Below are 19,422 nucleotides of genomic sequence, written 5' to 3' on the forward strand. Positions count from 1 at the left end.
CATTCAAATACCTTAAATACTCCTCTGGCTAATGAGTGAAAATATCTCTTATAGTAAATAGCTGTAATAATAGAGGTTTCAAATGTCTTTTAAAAATGCAATAAATTGTTGCCCAAATAAACTTTTAGGCAGGACCACAATATAAAATAGATATATAAAAGCTATTCTGTTTGAGGAGATAAGGGCTAGAAAGGGAAAGGAGGGAAAAGAAGAAGGTGAATCCCATCCTATCAATCCCTTCTCTTCTCACTCAAACTGTATGCACCTCTGGCATCTGTAATGAAATAGTTTTAAAAACACTAGCATAGTGGGAGGAAAAAATCAATAAACAATTTATATTTTGAGCTTGCCACAAACTTTTATTTCCCTATGCATAGAGAAGTTAACAAAGATAATATACCTGGTTCAGCAAAGTTTCGAAGGGGATCATCTGCCATTACCCATCCATTATGTGCCATCAGAAAACAAGCTTTATTTGGGACATGAATCATAGATTCTTCTGTGGAGAGGGACGTTTCTTCAAAAGGGAAAGTAAAATATCTAGGGAGATACAATTAAGTATGAAATCCATACAGAGAAACTCTTTGGAGAGAATGTGAATTAGCACTATTAAACTGCTTCCCTAGTGAATAGAATAGAAAAGATTAGTTTGACACCATTTATGGGAAATAAACTGCAATATAGGTTAAAAAAATCGTCAGTAGACATTTTGAGTAAATCTAGTAGGATTTGAGAAACTGAGTTAGTATTATAGCATATCTGATTAACATTCTAAATAATAACTTAAAAAATCTCATAAAATTACTAAGAAAATCACTGAGGTACTAACATTATTTTGCAAAGGTTTTTACTACACTTCAGTTGCCTAATCTATGTTGTACATTACTTAAAGTATAAGGAGCTAAATGCTTGCTTAATTTGATTAACGTTGAATTTATTAGTAAGTATGCAGTCCTCCAGAAACATGAATGTAAATGATTATAAATTGGTTCATAATAATGATAGTTTCTCTAACTAAAGATTTGCCTAACAAAATTAATTAATATTAAGCTTAGGTACCAGATCAAAACTTCTATTTCAATTTAAGAAATGTACTGAGTCACACATTAAAGGAAACATTTAGGTTAATTTGAAGAGTGTAATACAATTTTCAATTTTTAACCTTTAATGAGAAGAAAACAAAAATGGAATACCTGGTAACCAAAGGATGTTCTCTAGTGACAGGTCCTAGTTTAGGACCATGGCCAGCCAGTCGTTCATAAAACACATTTCCCAAAATGCAATTAACCGCCTAGAAAACGTGAAATTATATTACATCAATGACAACCACAAAACACAGTATTAACACTCAAAGAAAAATAGCAGTTCAAAAGAAGTAGGTAAAACCTGTTCCTGATGATAGTTCACGAGTTGATGCTTCTCTGAATTTAATTCCTCAATTCTCTTCTGGAACCAACTGCAGCATTCGTTAATTGCGGCTGGCCCATTACTTGAAGCAGATAAAGCAATACAAACATTATATAATGGTTTTACAAATTCTACATTTAAAAATTTTCTAATAATGGTCATAGAAACTTTAAATATATTCATCAGGATCTTAATTATGGCTGAAGAAGTTTTCCAATTGTATACATTTTTACGTTTATGTATAGGAACACGGACCGGCACACAGACAAGGGGGGAAATGTCATGCATTTGAAGTAGTAGAATTATGGTGAATTACTTTATTTTCTATTCAGGCTTTTAACAATAGCATGAAAATAATACTATCCATAAAGGTTTACAAGTAATATTACTCTTTAATATGTAGTAAAATATAAAACATACTCATGTGGTATGAAAGTTGCTAGTGCAACGTTCATATCTACAGTACAGCCAAGTCGTCTGTATTCAGGATCCTGAATAATCTTAAGGTGTTGTTTTGGATCAGGCTTTGTTGTTTTCCTATTTTCTGAAAGAAAGAAAATATTATATCTTAAACGCAGATATGCATAAGGAGATTATAACTGTTACTGATTCCAAATTTTTAGTTTATAGTTTTTTCTTGGAAAATAAAACATATGTTTATTTCATAAGCATCCTTCCTACCTCCCTGTCCATCCTCCTGCACACCATCTAACACACACGCGCGCGCACACACACACACACACACACACACGGAAGAAAAGACAGAGAGAGAGAGAGAGAGAGAGAGACTGACTGATTGAGGAAAAAAAACCCAAAAACACTATAAAAGAAAAACACAGCAATTCCTACCAGTTCAACCTCAGTCCCATCTTTCTACCTCAGTTGGCATTCAGTTATTCTATACATTCTTTAGGGCATTAAGGATGTTGATGGTACAAATTTTCTTCACAGGTGCTACCAAATACATTAACATTAGGACTTTTTTTTTCCTCAAAGATTGCTTTCTGTTCTAAAAAGTAAGTCATATTAACAACCTGACTTTCTCTGAAAGAAGCACACAGGTTTGTTTTTATACTGTTTTCCTTTTCATCAACAAGCATATTCTTATATAATAATAAAAAATGAAAAAAGTAAATAAACATTTTGTGGGGGGAATTTTCACTCTTCTTCTGGAACTTGTTCCTAATAAATCAGGTATTGGTGCAGAATTGCTTCCACTGGGTTTGATTTTATATTAATTAATACCTGGCTTATTCTAAAGAGATTTTGCAATGGCTTATAAAGGCCCAAACTAAATAGATTTTAATATGTAGTTTCTGAGGTTAATCTAGATGAATAACATACATGAAAAATGCCAAGAAGTGTTTAAAAAATAGAAAAAGCTACACAATCGGTGTACATTATAAAACAGTCTTTAGTACTGGTAGACTAAAAGACAGATCACTGGAATAGCACAGCTAACAGGTGCATGTATATTTAGTGTATGATTATACATTATGAAGTATTATGGTGGTACCCCAAATCAGTGTAAAAGGATGAATTATCAACTCAATATCATTTTTAAAAATAAGAATAAAGTTAAATATCTTCTTTATATAAATTCCAGGTGTACTAAATATTTAAAAGTAAAACATAAATAAGATTATCAGAAGAAAACATAGATTGCTGTTTGAAGGTCTAGGCACAATGTGAAATCAGAAGCCATAAAAGAAAAGATCAACAAATTTGGTTACATTGGGGAAAAAAACCACCATAAACAAGAGTTAAAAGATCAACAGCATACTAGGAGGATATATTTGAGGCCACTATAATAAGGAATCACAAAGAATAATAAGTCAATATGAAAAAGACAAACAACCCAGTAGAAAAATAGGGAAAGAACATTAACAGGGAATTAATGGAAGAACTATAAATGGCTAATTAACATGTGAAAAGATATTTCACTAATAAGCAAAGAAATGTAAATTAAAATAATGAATATTTTCCCTTATTGACAAAGATTATAAAGATTAATGGTATCTAACGTTGGTGATGGTATAATTAGTGATAATGTAAACTGGTACAACTTGTGTTGAAAAGCAATTTGACAATATCTATCATAAATTTATCATGAAATCTGTATACCCTTTGACCCATGAATTCTATGTCTAACAATTTGTCCTACAGATTTACTCACATAGCAAGTAAAGATAACATGTACAAGGATATATTTTCTACAGTACTGCTTATAAGAATATAAATTCCCCTAGGGCAAGGGCTTGCTACTATGTTCACCATTGAATCCCCACGTCTGGAAGAGTGCCCTTCACATAACAGTTGATTCAGTAAATACGTATTGAATGAATGAGAAATGAACTGCAAATAATCTATCTAAAAGGCTAAAGAAATTCAAGTACTCTAAAACAGTGTATTGCTATCTAGAGGTTAAAAGAAATAATTAGCTGTAATAAGATCATGCTGTCAACTAAAATAACAAGTTGTTAAACAGTCCGTATGCTATAGTTTTATTTGTGTGTGTATAAAATAGATATAAATATAAAACTTATGAATATAATTTATATATATCTAATTAGATAAAATTGGAATTTCTTTCAAAAAGAGTCTGAAAAGAAACACAAGAAACTATTAATTGATAGTTCCTTCTAATAAGTAGGTTTTGGGGGAGAGGAAGTCACACATTCCATTTATTATATTTTTGCACATTACTGCAAATAAATAATACAGCTTATAAACATCAGAGGGAAGGGAAGATGGAGGCTCTTCAGTAAAATAAAACATGAAGGAAAGTTAATATAAAAAATTCATATATTAAGATGTTACACAATTGTGAAAGTTGAGAGAGTGAATCTGACCCTAAGCTTCCTGGGCCTCAGGTCATACTGACTTCTACTTTGAAGGCAGTATTTCTGGGTCCTACACAAGCTCTAGTTTCTGGATGAGGAAGAGGATTTCTAGCCATCAAAGATCCTTGCTGTTAGGTTGTCCTATACTAATTGTAGATACATTCTTTATAATTTTTCTTATTTGCCTCCTAAAAACCTTAATTTCTCTTTCAGCATGTTTTTTTCTATCCTACTTTGTCAGGGACACAATGATTAACTTCTTAAGGTTAATTATGTCCTTAACTGAAGATCTGTTTCTTTATCTTTGCTACTGGCTAGTACCTGAGTCAGTCTCACTAGTGGTTAGGTAGCCTTAATGGTAGGCACCATCAGCTAGAAGCCCCTCTACCTCAGTTAAGATTCCTACGTTAGCCAATAGAAGACTTACATCTCTCAGTTTCAAAGCCTGTTTTGAGTCTTTGGCAGCTGAAATACTCTGCTCTACTTACCTGCCATTCATGCATTTAACAAATACATATTGAGCTCTACGGTATTCTGAGCATTGTGCTAAGGAATCAATGTAAGAAACAGTCCCTGAGGGAAATAATTATGTATTATAACACGCCCTTTAGATATCTCTGCTAACTCTAAGATAGCTTCCAGAATCATAGTTTTAGAGCATCAAAAACAATGCAAATATCATATAATAATAACAGATTTAATAATGTGTTAACCAAGAGAAGAGTTATCGCTTCAAGAGTAATACTAAATTTCTTAAAATCGATAGAAACATTCTAGTGTATATCCTGTACCTTGTGTAAGAAGTCCTCTAAATTGCTCAACTGCTTTGTCAACATCTACTTGGAAAAATTCCCAGAGATGGATCTTTGGGAAAATATCCTCCCAAATTATTTTTCGAATGCACTGAAAAATATCAATAGTTAAAATATACACATTTAAAATCTTTTTACTAAACATTATTTAGCATATTAAAAGACAGGTTCTAAATGATTTTCAACCACACATTTATTTTACATTTTAGAAATTCTGCTATTGTTTTAGAGTGGTATTCCTCTATACATACTGACATTCATTTGATGATCATTTTCAATCAAAGCAGCTACTCCTCTTTCTTTGTATTTCCCTTCTGCAACGTCACAGGATAAATGCCAAAGTGCTCTGTCTAAGACCCAGGCAGGTTTTAAGTGTGGGGAATTCACAAGGTTATATGCACTTTCTGGATGTTCCTGGAGCCAACTACTTTTAGCAGCTTAAAGAAAAAGGAAACATAAAGGAATATCATGTAATTAAACTGAAGTTAAGTTTAAAGGTAAAATAAAATATCAACATCTATCACTCATTTTCTTATATATTAGATGTCAATATTTTATAATGATATTGTAGTATGAAAACAATTTTTTGGTTGTGGTATCCTATTATCTATTTCACCATACATTTTTCTTTCCTGTTGTAAGAGTTTTTAATTGATAGTAAATAGGATCAACACATTTATTAATGCCATTGTATAAATTGTTTACTGTTGTAGTGGGAGTTAAGAAGGGTCTTGTCCTTGGCCTCTTTTGATGGTCCTTGGGTGAACTATATTTTGGAATGCTCCTTCTAAACCTAAAGGACATCTTTTCCCTTAAGGCAGACTGGGCTTTTGCCCTGCTTCAAGTTCTCTGGCCTCATTAAAGCAGAAAGTTACCTGTATCTTCAACTCTGGTTTAGGCTTTTCAGTGTCCGGCTGTTAGGTTCTAGGGCAGAAGAGCCCCCCAACATTTACTTTCCCCAGGAGCTTCTCCTTTTTACTTCTTGTCTCCTGAGTGACAGGGCCCTCCTTCAGCCCCACCTAAGCTCTAGGTTCTGTCTCTTACTTATCCTTAGAACGCAAAATGTCATTTATATCTTTTTTTCCTATGTATCATGTATTCCTGTGGGTTTTTTTTTTCTTTTGAGGGGGGGAGGGAGGTGAGATTCCTTCCTCTAGATCTTTAAATATGCTTGTATCTCCCCAAAGTTAAGATTACAAACACACACCTTATTTAAACACAGTTATTTCTCTAAGTTCTGCAGGGTCTATTAGTATTGAGACCAAACGTCTTGAAAATCCAACCTGTATCTACCGCTTCCACTTTCTCCCCACACTCTCATTCCTTCTCCCGCTACAATCTGCTTCTACAGCCAGTGCTCCACCGAGATTACTCCAGCCTCCTAATCATGAAATTTAGTGTTACTTTCTCATTTTCATCACGTTCAATCTCTACAACATTTGTCATTACTGATTAGTCCTTCCTTGATTTACAAAAGGTGTCATTATCTTGGTTGCTTTAAATTTTTGCTTCTCTCTTTTGTGCCCTCTTTTTTCCTTCTCATCTCCCCTAAACCCTGGAGGGAGGTTTGCTACAGTTTAGTCCTTCTCTTTCCTTCAACATGCCCTTACTCATCACACCCACTCTTCTCAGTACATCTCTCAAACTGGCCCAGACTCCAGCTGAGGCCCAGGCACAATCTACCCAAGCATCTGATGATAGCACTGCCTGGGGACAGCATGTTAACTCAAAATCCATTCATAGGTCCACATATATCTACACTGAAAGTGTCATATATCCCAGGTACTGTTCTGAGAGTTAGATATTCTGTAGCAAATAAGGGAGCAAGGTTCAGGAGCTCATGGAGCCTTCATTCTAGAAAGGGTTTTTTTGTTTGTTTGTTTTTGTTTTTAATTTTGCTTAGACAATCCTGATGGAAGAAAACTCAGTTCTCTCATAGGCAACCTCTTTGTATAGCTAACCTTGAAAGGTTAATAAGATATATTGTTTCGATAAAACCGATAAAAGTGAGGCTGAGAAACTGCTAAAAGAAATATACTCAAAGAACAAGGGTGTAGCTTGTATCTTATTACCCATTTGTATCAGTAAATTCAGAATCAGAATCAGGAGTTTTGCAAGGTATTTCAAGTGTTTACAACATTGGAGATAATTTGTTTTAATTTATTAATAAACAAATAAAATCTAAACACATTTTGCTTATCTTTAAAATGGACTAATGCCCTGTAAATTCATGCTCAGGAGTGGTTAATGTACAGGAAAGTAGTAACAATTATTCAATACCTACCATATGCCAGGAACTGTTAAGTGCATTAATTTATTAACCCTCATGCCCTTCCAAATGATATAGGACATACTATTATGTTCCTTTGACAGATGAGGGACTGAGATAAGTACCTCAGCAAAAGTCACACAGCCAGGAAAAGAACTGGGCAAGTCTCTTCAGAATCTGCAGTCTAACCATTTTGCTCTATGGCTGAGATGAATGTGGTCATGCCTTGTTCACTCAGCTGAGAACCATTACAATCCTTACAGAGTTTTAAAATCATTATTATTTTTAGTTTCACTTATATGATAAATCATTTAGTAAGTCATTGATTTACTTAGTATTTATTTAATAGACAGAATACAGAAGAAGCAGAGATGTTGTAATAAAAGTTAAATTGATAATTCTCCAAATTTGAATCAAGATAGTTTTCCCAAGATTTATCATCATAGTCACTGAAATTCAAGATTATATAAGAGAAAAATGTCATGATATATATGTCAATGTCATCCATATATCCAATTTGGATTTTCGTTTATTAAGAGTAAATACTAAGGCAACCCCAACTTTTTACATGGTAAAATCCTGAAACTTTGTTTCTTATCTCAATTTTATGAAACAAAATCAAGTGTAAAATGAAAGAATTCTAAACATTAGGTAATAAAAGTATTTTTTCTAATTCTATATGAAAGAGGAGTTAAACTCCAAACTATGTCTTAATACATATCAAAATTAAAAATGAAAGCTGGACTTCCAGAGTAGCACAGTAAAGAAAGACTCTGGAAATTGTCCTAAGGGCATCTGGCACATGGAGAAACATTTATTCAAGAAAATCTACTAATTCTTAGTAAGAATAGCAAGAGTCTGTGGCACTTGAACCACAACCTGCTCCCTTATCCCACCCGACCAACCACGTGTTACGGAAGCTCTACCCCAGTGCTCTACTCCAGGCAGGTGTGGCCAAGATAGGAGATGCCCTCTCCCCTTACATCCCAGTCTGGGGTTAGTTTCATTCTGGGAGAGGCAGGCACACCGAGTGAACAACGAAGTACACTCTGACCCAGGGTGACTCCTAGGAAGCCAGCCTTAAAAATAAATCACATTCACCTCTGGCAGTCTGGAAGACCTTGTGTATGCCCAAGGCTGAGCCATCTCAGCAGCAGTCAGAGAGGGAACTCCTAAACTAACCAGTTCAGGTTTATCTTTTTCCATCCTTTTACTGTCAACCTACCTGTATCTTTGAATTTAAAGTGTGTGGCATGTAGACAGCATGTATTTGGATCTTGTTTTATTTATTTATTTTTTAATTGACTCTGATAATCTCTGCCTTTCAAGACATTACTTTCAAGATTCCCTAAATCTTTGGCCTTCAAAATGTTTACTGTGATGTGTCTGAGTGTAGCTCTCTTTTGTTTATGCTATCTGGAGGTCCCTGAGTTTTAGGATGTGTAAATTAATGTTGGAGGTTGGGAGGTTTTCAGCCATTATTTCTTCAAGTATTTTTTTCCATTCTTTCCTCTCCTTCTGGTGTTTCCATGTCCCACATTTCACTGAAAATCTGTTCATTTTTATCTTTTTTCCCTCTGTTCTTTAGATTGCATAGTCACTGCTCACTAACCCTTTCTTCTTTCAACTCAAACATACTGCTGAACAGCTCTAATGAAATTTCTCATTTTGGTTATTTACTTTTCAACTCCAGAATTCTCATTTGGCTCTTTTAAAAAATTTCTATTGATGATATTCCCTCTTTGATGGGCTATCATCATAATATTTTCTTTTACTGCTTTAATTTGGTTTCCTTTAATTCTTTAAATACATTTATAATACTTGCTTTAAAGTCTATTTCAAATATGACATCTACGATTTCTCAAAGGTGATTTCTGTTGCCTGTTTTTTTCTTGCGTAAGGGCTACACTTTGCTGTTTCTTTACATGTCTCAATTTTTTGTTGAGTATTGGTGATTTAGATAATTATTGTAGCAAATCTGGATACTGATCCCATCCCCTCCAGGTCTTTTTGGTTGCTGGCTTGTGACTTGTCTGGACTATCTTAGGGAAGTCTATTTCCCCCACAGTGTGCAGACCCTGATGTTGCGACTCAGAGGGTGCAGCCTTGGCCACAGGTAGTCAGCCTGGGGTGACGGTGGTTTTTAGCAGGGCTCTCTTAAGTGTCTTTTCCCCTGAAATCTGTTAAGCTGTCTGCTTCTGTTGGTATCACACTCAGCTATTTCTCTCCTGAGCTGTTACTCAGGCTGACTGTGCTATTATTTTTGATAATATTCTGGAGCATAAATTGCACCACAATATGATCCAATTAAATTTGGGTCCCTTGGCATGGGTAGTCTTTGAGGCCTGTCTTTGAGGCTTGTTCTGACCCCAAGAAGGCTCTTGTTAGCTGTCTCTTTCCCTGGTTCTCTCTGTTAGACCAGTAGCTGGCCTATGGTTTAGCATGTTGCTCTCATGAAGATACCAGCCTCCTTTGGATTGTTTACCACCAAAGTCTCCGTTGTTTTCAACAGTGCTCATAGGCTTGAACTTTCCCATGCTATGTACCAAATGAAGTCAGTTCCATTCTTACTCTGTTCTTACTGCGCATCTCTTCCCCTGGGCAGAACACCTGTGCCACTGCTCCACCAGTGGTGGCAGGGATAGGAGCCTCTGGTTTTCTTGGCTTTCCTCTCCAGGTGTGGAACCCCGACCCCACAAGCAAGCTGGGGCAAGGGTCCAGTATTCTTGACCTGCCATGCATGAAGTAGAACGTTCTCTCTTTGAGTGGGGGCTGGGTGGAGGAAGGGAGCCCCAGGCCTCTCATCTGCTCTTGCCTAGAATAGTTTCCGTAACATAGTGCTGAAAGGGGGGAATGAGAAACGCTGGAAGCCTGCCCCTTTCAACCACAGCCCTAGACTGGGAGCCAGGGAGAAAGGGAGCCTGGTGTCCTTGGCAGCACCTGCTAGGAACAGACCTATCACTACTCTGACTGGGGAAGGGTAGGGAGGGAGGGGCAGGTTGTGGTTCAGATGTCACAGACTCTCGCTATTCTTTCTGAGGTTTAGTAGATATTCTTGAATAAACGTCTCTCCATATGCTGAATGCCCTTAGGACAATTTTCGGAGACTTTAGGTTTTCAAAAATAATACTCATCAGTTATAGCTGTTTTAAAGGGTAGAGGGTCTGTGAAGCCCTTAACAGTGCCATTCTGGAAGTTGACTTTCCCTGGATAGTAACTTTTTAATGAAAACCTATTTCATAGAAAGGACATTATGATACGCAACACTTTCCATGCAAGGTGGAAGCAACGTTCACTTCTTTTATATTACATAGAATTTCTCAAATGCTTTAGAAAATACAGTCTCTGACAGAGTCTGTGACTGTACTCCAAACCTTATACTCCCTTTGTTCCTTTAGTAACAGAACTCTCAAGGTTCAGTGATAGACATGGCTGACAAACAAAATACTACACTGCAAGCTCCTTTATAGCTAGGTGTGACAAGAGACAAAATCCTATCTGGTGCAATGTGAGCAGAAGGGATATATACACCAGATCATGCCCTTAAAAGACATTACTTCCCTTTCCTCATTGCCACTGGGTAGAGGTGATATAAAGAAATGGAGGGGCCATATTTGATTGAGAGATGGAAGCAAAGTACTGGAGACAGCAGAGCAGCATGAGAGAAAGAACTCAGTTCCCTATCGTGGGTTGGCTACCACACCAGTCTTGGAATGCTTACTTAATCTTTTATAAGAAATAAGTATAATTTAAATCTTAAGTCACTATATTTTTCTGTCTTTTTGTTACAGCTGCCTAAGCCATATCATAATTCGTACGCTGGCATTATGTGGTTTGATAAATTTGATGTGAATAGTATTAAAGATGTCAAAGTAGTTATCAATAAGGTCAAATTTTCAAGCGAAGAATACTGAATTCTTAGACATTAGGCAGTTTTCACTGTGGACCCTGATGCTGAGTTTCCAGGTGCATGCAGAAACAACAAATTTTAGATTGTTCCTATTTCTTTGCCTAACTTTGATTGTTTATTATTATCATTAGAGATTATTATCTATATTGATGAACCAAATCTTTGAGCTTTTGAACATCTTCATAGTTCCTATGGTTACTTGGAAAACAATTTTATGACACACACACCAGAGATTGTTGTTGTTGTTGTTAAATGTTTTGTACCACCTGGAATTCCTGTTGTTTACATATGTAAATCAGTGGTTTCCTGACTTTTCTACATCATGGCAAACAGAAAAGAGCATCTGCAAGGTACACTGGGTTAAACTGAAAGCTGATCAGGGCCAGAGGCTTCTCCAGACCCAGTTACTCTGATAGCTGATGGAAGCAGTCATTTCCTGAGGATCAGCATCTGGAAACCTCTGATACATTTTTATAGAATTGTATACTGGTAAGAAATCCTGGGAGCCAAAACAGGTTAACTTTAATAATATCTTTTAACATGTAAAAGATAAAATTTTCAAATTTAAGTTCTAAGAATTTACCAATAATTTTCTCTTCAAATAACACCATTCAGTTTTTTCAAATATATGCTATAGTACCAGAGCTATGGCTATATAGGATTCATTAGTTGGTCTGTAAAGTATTAATACTGTAAATTGAAATATGTGGTCTTTTCTATGATCACACTCCTGTTTTTATAATCATCACATGTAAAATACTTACAAATTGATTATATCTTCAACTAACACTGTTTTCTTTGAAAGAAAAAAAGTGGTACTGTATAAAGTGATTCTAAAATTGAAGGACACCTAATCATCAGTTGTGTTTTCAAAATTTATGTTATATAAAACAGCAAGGAATGAAATAATTAGAATATAATATTCTCATTAAAATTAGTAGAAGTAGTTAATGAAGCTCATACCAGTATGATTGTAGACAACATCAGTAATACAAAGAATATTCCATTCCTTTTTCAATTTTTCCACTAGCTGTCCAACATCAGTCCAGGTGTACTTTTTATTAGGTCTTGAAAAATCAGGATTTAATTCTAACTGGTCAGCAAGGGAATAGGATGACCTAGATAGTCCAAGAGTCTGCAGTGGGGTAAAATGAATCATGTTGTAGCCTGCAACACAAGAAAATAAACAAAGACCACTATAAGAAAAAACATACCTAAAACTAAGCAAAATGTAAGGTTAAACTTCCATAAGTAATTCTAAATGGCAAGGCAACCATGCTACCAGAGAAGGGGTTAAAGACTTGGGTTTAAATCCTAGCTGTACCACAAGTGACTTCAAGCAAGTCTACTTAAATCTTTCAGGATTATCAGTGTCCTCATATACAAGATAGGGATAATGAGACGATGTATTTGAAAAAAATCACACACAATGCCTAGTTACCATTAGGGGTTCAATTTATATTTCTTGAATTGATATATTTATATGTAGAAAATATATCCTATTCAAGTTTATCAGTACATCTTTCTCCTAGTTTTAATGTTCCATAGTACTTGTATTCTGTTTTAGTTATGTCAGTGAACTTCTCTTTTCTTTCTTCACTCTATGTTCAAGTCGAAAGTAGAAAATTAACATTACCCTTTACTTAAGAGTAAAATACACCTTAAGTTTCATTTTACTCTTGGTATGTATGGCAGCACATGACTTGCACATGGAAGACCATTAATCAAGGCTTGTTGAATTAAAATTATATATAATGATAATATATTTTATTTATTTATTTATTTTTGGCTGCGTTGGATCTTCATTGCTGTGCGAGGGCTTTCCCTAGTTGCGGTGAGCGGGGGCTACTCTTCATTGCAGTGCGAGGGCTTCTCATTGAGGTGGCTTCTCTTGTTGAGGAGCACAGGCTCTAGGAGCACAGGCTTCAGTAGTTGTGGCATATGGGCTCAGTAGTTGTGGCTCACGGGCTATAGGGCGCAGGCTCAGTAGTTGTGGCGCACGGGCTTAGTTGTTGCACAGCATGTGGCATCTTCCCGGACCAGGGCTCAAACCCGTGTCCCCTGAATTGGCAGGCAGATTCTTAACCACTGCGCCACCAGGGAAGTGAATGATAATATATTTTCCAACACATTCTGGTAGCTTACTAATTTTTATATGTCAAAGTAAAGTCTTAGAAACAATAATAATCTTATTTTATCATAGAGTTCCTTAATTTATGCAGTTGAACCATAAAATTTGCCATTTTTGTAGGCCAAAAATGGTCAAGTAGCAACAATTTCATACAGTTCTATTTATGTTACTAAATGTACTAAGGAATGAAATTAAAAGAATTAAAGCCTTTGAAATCTGTATCACAGAAGATAATACATTTATTTTAAAGAAGAAGAAAAGAAAGAAAGCTGACATTACCTGATTCTTTTGCAACCCTAAGTCTGCTTTCCCATTCATCAAAGGGTCCCATACACTTGGCTAAAAATGTCTGGAGAGTAACACAGTCCAAGGGTAACACATGATTATCAGCACCAACACGTAAAATAGGGTCCACAACTATGTAACCTCCACCACTTTTCTCATTTCTAAGGAAAAAACAAAACAAAAACTTCTCAATTAATGATAGGAAAAATAATTCTCATCTAATAGTCTGACTCTCTAATTGGAAAGTAAATTGTCCCATATAAAAATATATTTCTAAGCACATAAAATCATTTAAAAAGTTGCAATAAAACAATAGAAAAGCCATGTTTTATCCTTTTCCAATCTTTACATAATGACATAATACAATATATACATATATATCTAATAATATTGCTTTAAGGAAAAATAAGTGTACTAAGATCAGTAATAACAAGGGCACTTAAGTAAATAGCATCCTATAATCAGGTTGCATGAAAAGACTACAGTATTTATGCCATTACTTTATAATAGTAATAGTTTGAATATGTAATGAGGCTTACAATTACTTCCTAGAAACTGAAGGATCATATTCTATTTGCATCTCAGGAAAGCCTTGTAAAAATTGCACTGCCATGGTTCATATGGTAACTTTTTACAAGTTAGATAACTTCAAGTTATAGAATAAATTAACTTCTTTTTTTCACATACAGAACACCTGACTTACCCTTGAAGGAAGTAATACTGAAATGATCCAGCTTGTTGAAGATTAAGTTTACAGTATTTATCAGAATCATCTTCTCTTTCTGTTGGATTTTCCCATTCCAGGGAACGGAATTTTTCTCGATTAAATGCTTCTCCAGGAAATGGGTAATTTGTATACACAGTAACTTCTTTTCCCTGTAAAGTTGGGCCTAATCGGAACTGTAGTTCAAACCCTAAACAAAAAGCACATTTTAATAAACTCATTGCAGGACTTAAGTTACCACATTAAAAAGATGTTTTATTTAAAGTATTATACAACAATGATTTCTCAACTATGTTTAAAAGAACTCCAAATATTTAATGCTGTTCTGGAACCACTTTGCATCTCAGTTTAGCTTAATTTTGTATTTTAACATACAGTATACACCATAGAACTGTCTGCTCTGTACTGTCCCTCTCTTCTTCTCCTGGAAACTGATTCCTAGTTGCATGGCTACTTTGGGATATGCAAGTTCTTACATGATCCCATTCCCCAAGATTACCTCCCTTCCACTTCCTGAACTGCTCAGAGGTGGGCATCTAACTAGAGACTTTCGCTGGTATTTTTCAAACTGCAGCAGAGAAAGTGAGTTTCTCTGTGGTATCAGAGTCTGTGATAGTACGTAAAAGTTGGGAGGTATCATGGGACACTATCTTACCAGATAGAGCAAGCCAGTCTTCCCTGACAGAAGTCAACCTCTAGAGAGGCAGAATTCAGATTTCTAGCAGGAGTTCTAGAGGCATTTGAGCCCCTGATACCAGTTGTCCCTGATGTCTGCTCAACTCCAGAGATGTGGTAATAGAGGGTTAACAAGTGGCTGTGTGGAGCTGAGTGGGACGGGGGTAGGAGTGGTGAGGAACCCTGATTTGCAGTGTTTGCTGACTTCTGGAGGAAACAAGTCTCACCACGGTCCATCTCAAGCTACCAAGATGGCATCACTGAACATGGAACTGGGAAGAGATATGCATGATCAGCTCTTGTGAGACAACGCCAGCAACTCCAGCATGCTACTGCCTCTAAACCTACTCTTCATGGTTTAGTTACTTAAGCCTTTCTTGGAATTCTGAAAGCCAAAACATTCTCACTTTTGCCTTAGTTAGGCTATTTCCTTTAAAATATATCTGAGATTTCTGTACTGTATTACAAGTATTTTGCCCTAAGAGGAAAAAAAGTTAACACATTACAGGTATAACTTTACTATGAAAGAAAAATTTTTATTGGTTCAAGGCCGACTTTAAACCTTGATTATAATTGTTAGGATGTACAAATTCTGACTATAGTAAAGTCTATTAGAAATTCAGGCATATATATTTTAAACATGGGTGTAACATTTTAATTAATGATGGGCAATAATAACTGATGAAGGCAGGGAAATTTAGTTCTGCTGGTTAAAATCTTTAAGCGTAAGGAACTTTTTGAGAAGAAAGAAGTATAGTAATATTTATACTTTTGATACTTAATTTATTAAACATCCAACAAAGTAATAAAAAATGATGTACTGAGCGCATATGATGTAATAAGGAACAAAAAAGACAATGATCCCTGCCCTTGTGAAGCTTGAGTTCTAATGGGGGAAGGCAGCCATTAAACAATGGACATGACAAATAAATAAGAAAAAGTAGTATGTCAGAAAGGGATAAATGCTAAGGGACAAAAATCAGAGCAGTGTAAGAAAAAGGAGGGAAAGGAGTGATGGTGAGGAGACGGTAGCAACTTTAAATAGGATGGTTATTGAGAAGTTGAAGGGCGTGAGAGAAGTGAGAGAGTTAGCCTCATGGCTCACCATGGCCATGGAGAGAAAGTGCTGACCAAGTACTGGAAACAGAGAGCACAAAGGGCCTAGGATGGAAGCATGCCTGGTGGTTCCAGAAATAACAAGAAGGTGAGCATGGCTAGATTGGAATAAGCTGTGGGAGGAATAGTAGGATACAAGGAAAGAAAGGTAACAGGGGAGCCAGATCATGCAGAGTCTTAAAGGTCATTGTAAGTATTTTGGCTTCTTCACTGACTGAAATGAGCCAGTGAACATTTTTAAGCAGGAGTGACATGACCTATCTTGTGTGTTAAAAATATCCTTCTGAAGATGTCTGCTTCTGGTCATAATGGAGTAACTGGTACTGGACTTGCCCTCTGATGAAAAACTAAAAGAACTACATGAGACAACTGTTCTCAAAAACAGGTAGAGAGGACTGTGATACCTGAGAGAAGGATGATTTCTATGAACCTTCTAGTTATCAGACTAGGGGAGCTTTTTGGACTGTGACACTGGGAGCAGGAATAGTAATCTCACTGAGTTGAGGAGACAGAGATTAGAGTTTCAGAGGGTGAAGAGACTGCAATTTTCAGGGCAGAGTATGACAAGAAGGGAGCTATGCAGAGACAAAGCTCCAGGAATTTACCTAGAGTCATCTTGAGTCTGCCTGAATACTAAACTGTACATGAGTAGGGTTTGACTACACAAGGCTGGGAAAAGAACAACCAGTGGGAGCTGTAAATTGAACAATTCTCAGAGCTCACTCAGGCCTGGGATACATTACAATTTTTAAGCAGCCAGAGTTAAGAGACCTTGTTGAACACCTGTTGTATTCAAGAGAGTCATGTCTTAAGTAATAGAGTAAAAATTACTATAAACCTATCCTATTAAAGCTTAAAAACAAGCCTCAAAAGGATTAAGCTGATCCACAGATAATGTAAATGACTTCTAAAATAAAACTTATCACTCCTTTAAAGCAAGACAACAAAATCCAGAGATAAAAACAGAACATTCACAATGTCCAGCATCCAAGAAAAAACTGCTAAACAGAAAGAGGAGGTGAGGGAGTTGACCACACAGGTATCTGGAATAGGGCATTCCACACAGAGGAAACAGAGACCTAAAGGACTGAGACTTCTGCTTCTGGCAAAGATGGAATAACAGGGATTGGATTTACCCCCCTCCCTGAAACTTAAAAGAAAGAAACCACCACCACCAACAAAAAAAACAGACAAAATATATGAAATGATGATTTTTCAAGACCCTGATATCAGGCAACAAAAGTCAGTGATCCCTGAGAGACGGAAAGTAAACAAGATGAGCCCTACAATTGCTCCTGCCTACTTACTACCTTCAAAGAGTCTCCAGGTTGGGGCACAGGGAGAAGGAACCCAGGCAGACCTCAACTGACTTCCTGTGTTGAGGAGACGGAACTAAGAATCTGTGGAGATGAAGGCAGCTAGAGTTTTCAGATGAGAGTTGTGGATGAAGAGGAGAAAGCTGCACAGAGATCTCCAGAGATCTGCAAAAGGTCTCCCTTGAGTATTCAGAAGAGTACTGATCAGTGCATGTCTCTGAGAAAAATACCTGAGACCAGGAACAGTGCTTGTTCTCACCAGCTAGACTAGGAGAACTCATAATTCATGAGGCACTGGGTAGAAAGTTCAGAAGGATCTTGCTTCAGTAGTGGGGAATAATGAGCCTTAGAAAGGGCATAGTTCTAGACTGGCTTAACAAATCATAAAAGTAAAACTCAAAAGACTATAATATTTCCAAGTAACTTCATTCCAGAACAAAGACCAAGAACATTTATAAGAATCCAAAAATACCCAGCACACAACAAGGTAAAATTAATAATGTCTGGCATCCAAACAAAGATTATGAGACATATGAAGAAGGAGGAAAACAAAACCCATAACAAGGAGAATAATCAATCAATGAGAACAGACCCAGGAGTGACACAGATGTTCAACTAGTAGACAAGGAAGGATTTCAGTTATCATAACTGCATTCCATACATTCAAAAAGTTAGGTCAAGACATGGAAAATATTAAAACAAAAGAAAAAGATCCAAATCAAACTTTTAGAGATTAAAACTACAACGCCTGAGATGACAAATACAGAGAATGGATTTAATGGATGGTGAGACGTGGCAGAAAAAAAGATAAGTGAATTTCAAGACACAGGAATAGAAACTATGCAAAAAGAAACAAAGAGAGAAAAAAGAATCTAAAAATTTGAAAGAGCATCAGACAATTTAAGTGGCTTAACATAAAGAGTCCTCAAAGGAGAGAAGAAAGAAGGGAGACATAATTTGAAGAAATAATGGGTAAAAAATTCTCAAATTTGGTGAAAACAACAAACTTACAGATCCAAGAAGTTCAACAAATCCCCCACACAAGAAATATGAAGAAAATTACACCAAAGAACATCAAAATCAAATTGCTCAAAACCAGTGAAAATGAGAATATCTTATAAGCAGCCACAGGGGAAAAAAGCCCAAGTATGTACAGAGGAACAAGGATAAGGATGACAGCAGATTTCTCATGGGAAACAATGCAAGCAAGAAGACAGTGGAGCAACATCTCTTTTTTTAACATCTTTATTGGAGTATAATTGCTTTACAATGGTGTGTTAGTTTCTGCTTTATAACAAAGTGAATCAGTTATACATATACATATATCCCCATATCTCTTCCCTCTTGCATCTCCCTCCCTCCCACCCTCCCTATACCACCCCTCTAGGTGGTCACAAAGCACCGAGCTGATCTCCCTGTGCTATGCGGCTGCTTCCCACTAGCTATCTATTTTACATTTGGTAGTGTATATATGTCCATGCCACTCTCTCACTTTGTCCCAGCTTACCCTTCCCCCTCCCCATATCCACAAGTCCATTCTCTAGTACGTCTGTGTCTTTATTCCCGTCTTGCCCCTAGGTTCTTCATGACCACTTTTTTTTTTTTTTTAAGATTCCATATATGTGTGTTAGCATACTGTATTTCTTTTTCTCTTTCTGACTTACTTCACTCTGTATGACAGACTCTAGGTCCATCCACCTCACTACAAATAACTCAGTTTCACTTCTTTTTATGGCTGAGTAATCTTCCATTGTATATATGTGCCACATCTTCTTTATCCATTCATCTGTCGATGGACATTTAGGTTGTGGAGCAACATCTTTAAAAGTACTGAAAGATTAAAACTGTCAGCCTAGAATTCTATACCTGGTGAAAATATCTTTCAAAAACAAAGGTGATAAGAGCCAGGTTTTTCACTGTCAGAGAAAGATGTT

At 36.2% G+C, this 19,422-nt stretch overlaps 1 protein-coding gene across 3 annotated transcripts in view; it reads right to left on the reverse strand.

Annotated features, from left to right (window-relative positions):
* The window catches only part of AGL (amylo-alpha-1,6-glucosidase and 4-alpha-glucanotransferase), a 100,018-nt gene that overhangs the window by 52,177 nt on the left and 28,419 nt on the right, over positions 1–19,422 (reverse strand). For all 3 annotated transcript variants that reach the window (XM_082382806.1, XM_082382804.1, XM_082382805.1), the window contains exons 3-11: positions 14,361–14,571; positions 13,652–13,818; positions 12,205–12,408; positions 5,318–5,499; positions 5,042–5,153; positions 1,828–1,951; positions 1,387–1,489; positions 1,194–1,291; positions 401–540 (exon numbers count right to left, since the gene is read on the reverse strand). In XM_082382806.1, coding sequence (XP_082238932.1) covers positions 401–540; positions 1,194–1,291; positions 1,387–1,489; positions 1,828–1,951; positions 5,042–5,153; positions 5,318–5,499; positions 12,205–12,408; positions 13,652–13,818; positions 14,361–14,571 — 1,341 coding nt within the window. The remainder of the gene's footprint in view (positions 1–400; positions 541–1,193; positions 1,292–1,386; positions 1,490–1,827; positions 1,952–5,041; positions 5,154–5,317; positions 5,500–12,204; positions 12,409–13,651; positions 13,819–14,360; positions 14,572–19,422) is intronic.

The sequence above is a fragment of the Balaenoptera borealis genome (genome assembly GCF_965194805.1).
Source record: "Balaenoptera borealis genome assembly, chromosome: 1".
Taxonomy (NCBI): domain Eukaryota; kingdom Metazoa; phylum Chordata; class Mammalia; order Artiodactyla; family Balaenopteridae; genus Balaenoptera; species Balaenoptera borealis.